We start from the raw sequence: 10,486 nt of genomic DNA on the forward strand, positions 1-10,486 counted from the left end.
CCTGGACCTTTCTGTCTGATTAAAGTATTAGACCTGACCAAAAAGGAATGAAAGAAAATGCCACTGATTCCATTTGCCACATGACTAATCAGCAAATAAAGAAAGCCTTTCAGAGAAAACATAATACAAAGGTAATGCAGGGAAATTACACTAAATTGTCTTTTGAATAGTTTTTCTTTGTAACCAATCTATAGGGAAGCAAAGATCAACTGAAAGAGGTGTGGGAAGAAGCAGATGGACTAGATCCTAATGAATTTGACCCCAAAACATTTTTCAAATTGCACGGTAAGAGGTTTAGTTTTAATCTAATGAACGAGTGAAGTGACTTTGTTACATTCTGCTGAGGACAAGTTTGTCATATGTTAGGATGAAGTCTTTCACTTCAAGCAACTTCGATGAATCTGAATAATACAGAGGAGAAAATATTTGTCACTGTTTGTAACTTTTGTGCAATGTTTTAAATGGAATTTAAAAACTTTCAGAGTTTTGTTTAACTACTCCTAAAATCATACAGGCAAAAACCAGTAGTGATTCCTTAGGGAAGTATGGGTGCTTAGAGGGCTGTCCATATTGATAACTTTGCTTACACAGTATGTACTGGGAATAAATCCTCAGAGATTTGTGCAGGGGCAAAACCTGCTTTCTCATCATCTCTGCAGACGAGTACCAGACACTCCTAATCTTTGGAATGGTCATAGAAGGGCCAAGCCTCTTCAAGCTGCAAGCTTCCCTTGATAAAATAAGAACCCTCTAATCCTGCCTCTAGATCTCTGAGGAATGGGCAGCTAGGAACAATAAGTAGTAGCAGTAGCAGAGATACGGATGCTTCTCAGTGAACATCTTGCTTCACATGTGGTTATGTCACCATGTAACCTTCTGTTCTGATATTGTTAAATGCTTCATCACAAAGTACCCCGAAGTAGATCCTGCCTGGCACTAGGCTGCAAAGGGTTGAGCAGTACACAGAACTGGACTAATCTCAAAGATGATGATTTAGATGCAGAAAAATATTCTAGTTTGAGTCTGAACTTTGATCTCAGTTTATTAAAATATAATAAGTATGTATTACAGAATCATAGAAGGGTTTGGGTTGAAAGGGACCTTGAAGATCATCATAGTTACTAAATCTTACCTCTTCTTTCTAGAAAGAGATTTTGAAAGATAGCTTTCTGAAAGTTTTTGGTAGCTTGTTTGTGCAAAAAACCTACCAAAACAGAAACAGCTGAAATCACCTGTTGCCTTAGAGCTTAGTATATAGGAAACTTTGTAGCAATTACACAAAAATACTGGCTAACAAATTGAAGTAGACATTCTCTTTCCATTTCAGAGGTAGTGTAACAGTATTCAGAGCACAATGTAGACTAAAAGATGGATTATTAATTACCAAATATTCTCCTCTCTGCATTTGTCATGTAAAGTCATCTTAGACTTACCTCAAGTGCTGCATGTTTATATAGACTGTCATGTAATTATTTAATTTTTTTTGAGAGTCGTATTGTCAGTTAAAGTTTTCCTGCAGAATCTTGTTGCTCCTGAGTCTATTTACAAATTGAGTGGTTAAATGGGGACAACTTGTTCTCAGCAATATTTTTTGGCAGTTGCAGTCTGCGCAATCCTGTGGTGACCTATTTCAGTTTGCTAATCTGAGTAGTAGAGAGATTGCTCTGGATCTGTCCAATCAACCAAAAATGGTAATAGACTCCAGCCAATGCCTGATAAACACCTAAATAGAAGAAACAACCAATGTAACCAACTTCCTGTTAAATGAGATGTGTACACTGATCTTTACTTAACTCTCTTAACATCTATTTACCTGTATCACTTTCCATATGTACTCAGCTTGTCTTTTTAAAACTTTTTTGTAGATGTCAATAATGATGGTTTCCTGGATGAGCAAGAATTAGAAGCTCTGTTTACCAAAGAGGTAAAAAAAAAATATTCAGAAGCTTCTTTCAGTAAAAGGTTACGGGGATGTCTCTTTTTCCCAAGTATATTTGGAGGCTTTGGACTACAAAATAGAGTATTCATGCCAAGTTTTGTGCATCCTTAGTATTTCTACAAAAGTATAAAACCTATCAGCTGGCAAAATAAAGTAGTTGAAGGATAAGAGTCAGATATCAGTGCTCATGTATTTCTCTGCCCCAGGCTTGCTGGAGATTCTATAACTAATCTGCAGGATAGGTATTACCTGTATAAATTGCAGTGTAGAGAACTGCTCTCTTGCTCTCCCTAGCTGTAGCCTGGTAGAGGCTTTGAGGTTCTAAAGCTGGGCACCTGTGCTCATTCAGTGTTTATCAACAAGTGTTATGAGAAAAAAGGTCATACTTGTGTGACTTGGCTCAGGGACAGCACTGTGGAAGGGGCTACAGAAAATTCCTATGTTTTGTGTCTGGCTAGTTTGAAGCACATGTGCATCTGATAAAGTAGGCAGGCTCTTAGTTTCTTGAAGCCTTGGTTTGTTGTCTGAAAATTCAACTGTGGTACAACAATTTGCCATAATCCCCTTCACTACAGTGAAGGTGTAGTGCAGTCTTTTTTGACAGATGTCTCACTGTTTTATAGTTTTGTAGTGTAAAAACTTAACAGCCCAGGGCCTTAAAATTAGCTGTAGCTGGGCAAGTGAAGCTCAATGCCTGAGAAAGCCAAGTAGAAGCAAATAAGCATGAACTCTCCAGAAAGACATTGTGCAAGAAGAGAAGTGAACCATTAAATTTGGCACTGAATTTGTCTTGTGATATCCTGAGTGCTTATGGGGTCAGCTGCATGCCCTGGTGAAAAAGCCACTCTCTCCTATTCCAGAAACCACGTGGAACCTCTGCCTGCTTTGAATCAAATGTAGGATCAGACAGTGCACACTGAAGTCAACTTTACTGTAACATCCACAGCACTGAATTGTAACAGACCACATGGATTAACTGAAAAATTCATTCTTAGGAAAGAAAGGCGCACTTGTTGCTTAAATACTGTGCTGAAAGAGGAAAACTGCACACACAGAGCAACATCTCAGACTGCTTTTCCAGATGTGCTCTGCCATTTGAATGAGCAGTCTTTTCTTCAAACTAACATGTACTAATTTTAAATTCCAGTTAGAAAAAGTTTATGATCCCAAGAATGAAGAGGATGACATGGTTGAAATGGAAGAAGAAAGGCTGAGAATGAGAGAACATGTAATGAATGAGGTAGGGGCTGATTCCCTTTTGTGTTCAAAAAATACAGTTCTCCTAACATGAAGTGTTGTCCAAGTGCAGCAGAAAGGGAGGGCCTGTCACACTGAATGCTGCTTGTGCTGGGATTCATGTAAAGTTACAATGCTCAAGCCCTTTCCCTGTGTTCTGATGTAATGCCTGCTGACTAATTTTTATTTAAAGTGTTCCAGAGAAGGAATTGTGCTGTAGCCATGGTTGTTTGCAGATTCTGAGATTCAACAGAAATTCCTTGTGAATTGTGTGTCAAACAAGGAAGATTCTAAATGTGCTTTGGCACTTGGCAAATGGGTAAGATTTAGGTGTGAGAAGAGGGAGTAGAGCAATGTCTTCTTTCCTATAGCTCACCTTTGTCCCTTTAAAAGGGGGCTCAGAGCTCAAGGTATCACCTGTGACAGTGAATACCTTCACTGGGTCTGATGGGCTTTCAGCTCAGGAGACACAGGAATGGAAAAGGGGTGTTTTGAATCACTGTGTTTTCCACCCATAATATTTCTGTATTCAACTGTATTCCTTAAACTTGAGGAACAGAGCAAGCCTGGTCATCTATTAGTCATAAAGGGAAGCATTTCCTCCCTTCCCCTCAAAGGATTCTGACACAATTCAGTTGGGTGGGATTTCTGTTTTTCAAAACCTCCCCCTCCAACAGTGGAGATAATTTTGTAACTGTGAGTCAGAGTAGTTACCAGAAAGCTACAAAACATTTTTCTCAAAAAAAAAAATTGTGCTTTCCACTATTAGTTTTGGGACTGTGAGCACAAGTGTTTCCAATAAAGCCAATGAATTTTGAAGTGAAATGTCAGGATTTACTTTTTGGTTCTATTTTTGTTAAGCTACATAAGCTTGTGAGAGAAGTTTTCAGAAAATGTTGTGGGCACTCCCTTGAAAATGGGACATTAAAAAAATTTTAAATGGTTATATTTGAAGATATTGGATTGATGAAATTAAAACATTAGCTCCACCAAAACCTGTTCTTTAGACTGAGCTTAACTTTTTGCCTCAAATAGGTTGACATCAACAAGGACCGGCTAGTGACTTTGGAAGAGTTCCTGCGAGCTACAGAGAAAAAGGAATTTCTGGAGCCAGATAGCTGGGAGGTAATGAAAATGTGTTCCAAGTACAACACACAGCACCATTACCAGCACTTGGACCAGGAAGCCAAACGGCATGCCTGTGACCTTTGGTTTTTTCCAGCTCTGCTGTGGTATGTGTGTCGTTAAGCCCCTCAGCTGAACGCAGCGTTGAGCTGCGGCAGCCTGATGGGATGCAGATGGGAACTCCACGGGCCTCACACAAACGGAAAAGGTCTGGCGCCACCCCGGGGATTCAGGAAGAGCTTTTCACACGTGCTTTTCAAATGGAAATGGACATTTTGTTTATGAATCGCTTCAAAGGGAAGATAAGAGCTCAGCTGGAAGAAAGAGGATATTTTTCTCCTGTGTCTAAATCTGTAGTAGAGCTTTGTTGAGAAAATAGTTGAGAAATTACTATTTTGCTGTTTTCATTGAGTGTACACGGTGTCATGTCTTGGTATTTTGTTCTGAGGTTTTTTTAGTGAACTGTGCAAGAATTTCAGTAAGACAATAATAAAAAGCACACATGCTTTCCTGGCTACGTATTCACACTTGTATGTATTTTCTTGCAGACACTAGATCAGCAGCAGCTCTTCACTGAGGATGAGCTGAAGGAATTTGAAAACCACATTTCCCAGCAGGAAGATGAACTTAGAAAGAAGGCAGAAGAACTTCAGAAACAGAAGGAAGAGCTACAGAGGCAGCACGATCAGCTTCAGGCTCAGAAACAAGAGCTTCAGCAGGTACATGTATGAGGACAGAATATATTTGTTTTCACCTTTTCTCTGTCCTTATATGTGTAATGGCTCTTGACAATCCCCAGCTCTGGAGATTTACCTTGATTTTTCATATGAGTCCCAGCTGAATTCTAAACTAATGGTATCACAGCTGTTCAGAATTAAAGCAACTCAGCAGTACACCCACTAAGAAAGACCTTACATAACTGCAAGGTTTCGTTTAGGTGTACCCATTTATGTCACATCAGATAAAGCTGACAAATTCAAGTTTTTCAATTGCTGTATTTTGTTTTTCACCAGGTTGTAAAACAGATGGAACAAAAGAAACTACAGCAGGGAAATCCTCCTGCAGGACCAGGTGGAGAACTGAAAATCCAACCCCGTACGTGTCCTTCTGTGTAGATACACAAACTTTAAAATAAGTTCTGCAATGTAAAAGTCATTACCTCCATATTTTCTGTTAAAACTATTAACTTAATGCAGCTTTAATGACCTCTGGAGAGAGGTCTGTCTTTAAGTATGTAACTCTAAGTACTCCTGAAATCTCACCTTTAAAGTCCATAGTAAGAAACCAGAGTCCTAACACAAGGCATCAAAGGGGCAGAGAAGGATTCTGTTGTACCTCTCAGTCTACATTACTGAGATCTAGGGTATCCAGGATTTCTGAGCATCCAGAGAAGAACAGGGACATAGAAAAGACCAGGTCTGTCCCAGGATCTATGGCTGCACTGCAGTCTCAGGCTGTAGAACAAATCAAAGCATTTAAAATCCTCAGTGGCCAATTTATCAGCAACTGGATGCAGCATGACACAACAAGTTAGTCTTGGGCAGTATGGATGACCAGTGCTTCAACACCCTCAGGAGAAGGGAGTGACATAATAAATCACTGCACTTGATCAGTGGTGGTGGCAAAACAGTCAGGTATGTGTTAGCACTTCTTATCCACAGCAGATTGCCCAGGTTTCCTTTGTGCTTTAAAGGGGCTCTGCTGCCCCATGCATCCTAAATTAACTTTTTCTTCCTCTCTAGAAAGGTTGAAACTATGCTGGCTTTATTGGCTTTCATGTTCATGTGCTGACATGATCAGCAAAGCTCAAGAACTTCTTGACATTGATCTCAAATATGAGCTTCAGATCTATCCAGGCAGCCTTTTGAACGCTAGGAGCTCTTCACTGCTCCTGCAGGGCCAACAGTGGGGTTTCAAACTGCAGGAGCTGTGTTCAGTGATTACATCTTACTTTGTTGGGTACCCTGAAATTCTGCCCACTCAGTTCTGTGAAGGGAAATTATGAGATTTCAGAACCAATTTAATTCTGTCTTCTATTTGCTTTGAAACTGCCTGTGGGTAACTTCATTTTATGGTCCTGCATTCCAAGAGCCTAAATTCCCCTCACCTTCAGTAAAACCATTATGGGTAATTGCATATGATACATCTTTTGATACTGGAAATGTTGTGGCAGATACGGTTCGTAACACATGTATTATTTTATGTAAAATCTTTCCGCAAAGTCATTTAATCAAGTGTCATAAGAATTCATTATACTAGCCAGAACTAGTCACTACTCATTCACTGAATCAAGAATATCCAAGCAGACACTATTTTAAATATAGAGGCCACTGGAGCTACTATGTGAACTATGAAAATTAGTATTACTCAAACTTGGCAAAGGGAGAACATTGCAACTACTGATGCAGTGAGGAGTAACATACAGGAGCAGGTTGTTACTTACTTCTTTTTCAAGCTTCCCATATTGGGATTAAAGGTCTCATAAAAACATGGTATATTTCCAAAAAAACAATGTGTTACGTGAGAATATTTCACTTAAAAGCAGAAACAACTTGTAATCTGAGAGGTACCACTGACTAATAGTGCAGTCTATTGGGTAATCTCAATCCAATTTCATTGTTACGCACACAGAAAGCTCTTGGTTCAGAAAATAGAAGGTTTTGTTTGAGTGTCCCTATGCTAGAAACTTTCATTTAGAGAATGTTCACATTTGGGACCAGTTTACTAAGAAGTTACAAATGGTTCTCTTCTTGTTTTACAGCTGGTGAACCCAAAGCTGGAGACACACCAAAACACCCAGTGGGAGGTGATCAGCCTTTACCACCAGGACATGTCCCAGAACCAGCTGTCAGAACTGATCAAGTTCACCCTTAACCACTTGTGCCTCAACTTTATAGCATCTTTATTATTTGGGGTGGGGAAGGGCTGGGAGGGGTGGGGGGGACAGGAAATCAGAGTGAAACATGAACTCTCCTCTTTCTCCCTCAGACTGTAAAATCATCGGGACTGTTAGAGGTGAAATATCAGTCAGATTTGATTTGTAAGTTAAAATAATTTTCTCTCCAATGCATCAGTTAGAAACACAAGGGGATCATGTAGAGGCTGTAATAGAGGAGGAAATTAAGGAAACCATTAATATTAAAAACTTTGATGGCCAGGGGACTGAGCTGTTGAACTCTCCCCTGACAAAGAGGGAGGAGATGTCTGCCATTGTGTGTTTAGGCATGAATCAGAATCTTCTCAGAGAGGAAGCAGGGAACAGGCCTGAATGTTCAGTTAGGTCTAGTTTGATGTAGGAACTCTTTCCAGAAATGCTGAAAAGCAAAAGAGGGGGAAACAAAGACCATAGGTAAAGGCCTATTTCCAGCACTACCAAACCCTTTCTTCTTTGAGACCAAATAAAAAACAAACTTCTCAATCACAGAAAATTTGCACTTTTTAAAATTTAAACACAGCAAAGAATTATGAGGAACAGTGAATATTTTTCATGTTTACAGAAACCTAAGAATTTCACTGAAAGCCTTCAAAAGGAATGCTGTACTTCTTGTGTATTGATCTGAACCGTCCTCCTTGTTGAGATTAATTCTGTGTAGCAGTCGAAAGCTCAACTGGCCCTTGGGACAGTATTTTGTCCCCATTTCTTTCATCAGATGCCAGCTGATCTCAAAATTTTGCATGTTATTAAGTAAGCTTTTTATGTTGATGGAAATATTGTGCAAAACAGAACAAGACTCATTGTCTTTTTCTGTGCAGATTCTCCTACCTCCTACAATAAAACCAGATTTTTCAAAGTGCACCATGTGCTTCAGAGAGCTCTTCTCAGACATGAATTCGGGATTTGTTAAGGGTCTCACTATTGACTCTTCTGAGTCTTTCAGCAGTTGGTCTAAGGTTATGAAGTGTCCTAAATCAGGGGTGCTACTTGATTGTATTTTTTTGGTATTGAACCAGGATAGGTCCCTAGTATTGCAAGCCAAGATTTTACAAGAGTAAGTTGATTTTCTTGTCAGTTTTATTATAGTGCTGAAAAGTTGTGCCAGTGTCCCTGCTTCTCATTCATTTCAAACTGAAACTATCCTGAAGTGTAAACCCTGTGTGGATTTCCTTGTTTGCTTGGGTTTTCGTGGTTGTTTTTTTCATTTGTTTTGTTTTTTTTAACATGGATTGTTCTGATTGTATAATGCTGGCTTTGAACAGATACACACCTCTGCCAGCATCCTTTACATTTCCTTCCTGTTCTGTGGCTAACTGCTGACAGTGGCATTAAAAGAGGTATTTTGGGGCTTGAGCAAAGAAACAGAAGCACGCCTCTGTTAGAGAAAGATGTTCCTTTCAGAACAAGACTTGAATATTTTAGGCAAACTCAAAACAACCAGAAGGCAATTGCTAACATTTTGTATTGACATTTGGGAAATTTCTCACTCTGAAGAACTTTGACTGATGGAAGCCAGGCACATTCCTTCCATGCTCAAGGCTTCTTTCATCAGACCTGGGCATACTCATGTTCTCCACACAATGCAGCAGAACTCAGTGCCAGAACAGATTAGGTTCCCTTATCTATTTTATCCTGTAAGTTGTCATGTTGCATTTCCTTCCTTTATACCACTCAATTTGACTTACTTTACCTTTTTTTTCATTCTTTATGCAAGTAGTTTGCAAAACCAGTCTCTCAGTTTTTTGTCATTTCTAGGCAATTCTAACAACAGTTTGATTTTGTCTTTGTCTGCAGACTAAAATATCTTTCAACAGCCTCATCTGTTTGCAAAGAGGCCCAGACATAGTTTCAGCTACATGAAGTTTCTCTGGGCAAGCCCTGGCTTTGGGGTTGTAGCCTGATAATGGGTAACAGGGTGAGGAGGGAAACCAAGAGGGAATTATTCACAAGTCATGGTAAAGGTGAAGGGAAATCTTACTGTGTTTTCCCCATCCCTCATGAAAGTTTACACAGGACAAGTGATACAGCCACAGATGTTTGTAGAAATTCAAGGACTGAACCTTTGGAGGTATTTCTACCATACAAATCATTCCTTCAGGCTACTTCTGCCTCCTCACAAATGCCATCAAATGCCATGATGGCTTTGTAATGTAATGCTCAAGCTTCAGTTTTGGTGCAGCCTCTTACATTTGATTGTAAGGTCCTGACTCTGCTGTTGGCGATTGGCCCCCTTATCCCATTTACATGGAAACATCCAGAGTTTTGTAGAAAATTGTTGTGACTGGGGAAGTAGAAAGCTATAACCACAGAGAAATAAGGGACTGGAATATCATGGGCACAAGTGCTTACACCTGTATTCTGCTCTTCATTTAGGAGGTGATTACAACAAAACTGTAACTTTATACAGACACCAGCTCCACCACAAAGATGCAGTGATTTGGTTTTGTACTTGGCTGTGATTTTGGTAGGAGGATGAAGGGGTAAAATTTGGTTAATGTTGTACAAATTCATATCTCTGGTGCAATATATGTAAAAAAAAAAAAAAAGCCCCACTCTGTATAGATTAGTTTTTAACTGGATTAAACAGCACAGTGACAGAAGTTTAGTGTTTTACTTTTAGTGGGTGGGCTGGAAGTGGGTTTGTATTCATAGAATCAGAGTGGCCTGCATTGGAAAGGACCTTAAAGATCACCTCATTCCAAGCCCCCAGCCATGGGCTGGGACACCTGTCACCAGAGCAGGTTGCTCAGAGCCCCATCCAACCTGGCCTTGAACACTGCCAGGGATGGGGCATCCACAGCTTCTCTGGGCAACCTGTGCCAGTGCCTCAGCACCCTCACAGTACAGAATTTCTTCCTAATATCTAATCTAAACCTGCCCTCTTTAGTTTGAAGTCATTCCCCCCTTGTCCTGTCACTACATGTCCTTGTAAAAGTTTCTCCATCTTTCTCACAGGCTCCCTTCAGGTAGTGACAGGCCACAGTTAGGTCACCCTGAAGCCCTTGCCTTAGAAGTCCTTCCTGTTTGCCTTCCACTTCTTGCTTTCTGGAAAGGTGTGAATTTAAAACAAGATGTAAGAGATCATGTGTTCTTCCCTGGCACCAGCTGCCTCACTGCAGTAGCTATTCACTAATTAGGTACTCAAATGCTCAATTTTCTATTTTCATAAAAGTACAAAACCAATTAAAATCCTACTGTGCCACAGCATTACAAACTTGTAACGCCACCTGACACTTCCCTGACGTGTTCAC

The 10,486-nt window shown here is 39.9% G+C and overlaps 1 protein-coding gene across 3 annotated transcripts in view; it reads left to right on the forward strand.

Annotated features, from left to right (window-relative positions):
* Positions 1-9,835, forward strand: part of NUCB2 (nucleobindin 2) — a 22,361-nt gene extending 12,526 nt beyond the window's left edge. For 2 of the 3 annotated variants that reach the window (XM_017726593.1, XM_017726592.1), the window contains exons 7-13: positions 195-285; positions 1,866-1,924; positions 3,087-3,179; positions 4,211-4,300; positions 4,849-5,019; positions 5,314-5,395; positions 7,062-7,695. In XM_017726593.1, the coding sequence (XP_017582082.1) occupies positions 195-285; positions 1,866-1,924; positions 3,087-3,179; positions 4,211-4,300; positions 4,849-5,019; positions 5,314-5,395; positions 7,062-7,174 (699 nt within the window). In that variant the 3' untranslated portion in view covers positions 7,175-7,695. Of the gene's footprint in view, positions 1-194; positions 286-1,865; positions 1,925-3,086; positions 3,180-4,210; positions 4,301-4,848; positions 5,020-5,313; positions 5,396-7,061 lie in introns of all 3 variants that reach the window. The other variant, XM_008644242.2, reaches the window with a different exon arrangement.
* Positions 9,836-10,486: the final 651 nt, after the last annotated feature.

Source organism: Corvus brachyrhynchos, unplaced genomic scaffold (assembly GCF_000691975.1).
Source record: "Corvus brachyrhynchos isolate BGI_N302 unplaced genomic scaffold, ASM69197v1 scaffold62, whole genome shotgun sequence".
NCBI classification, from domain to species: domain Eukaryota; kingdom Metazoa; phylum Chordata; class Aves; order Passeriformes; family Corvidae; genus Corvus; species Corvus brachyrhynchos.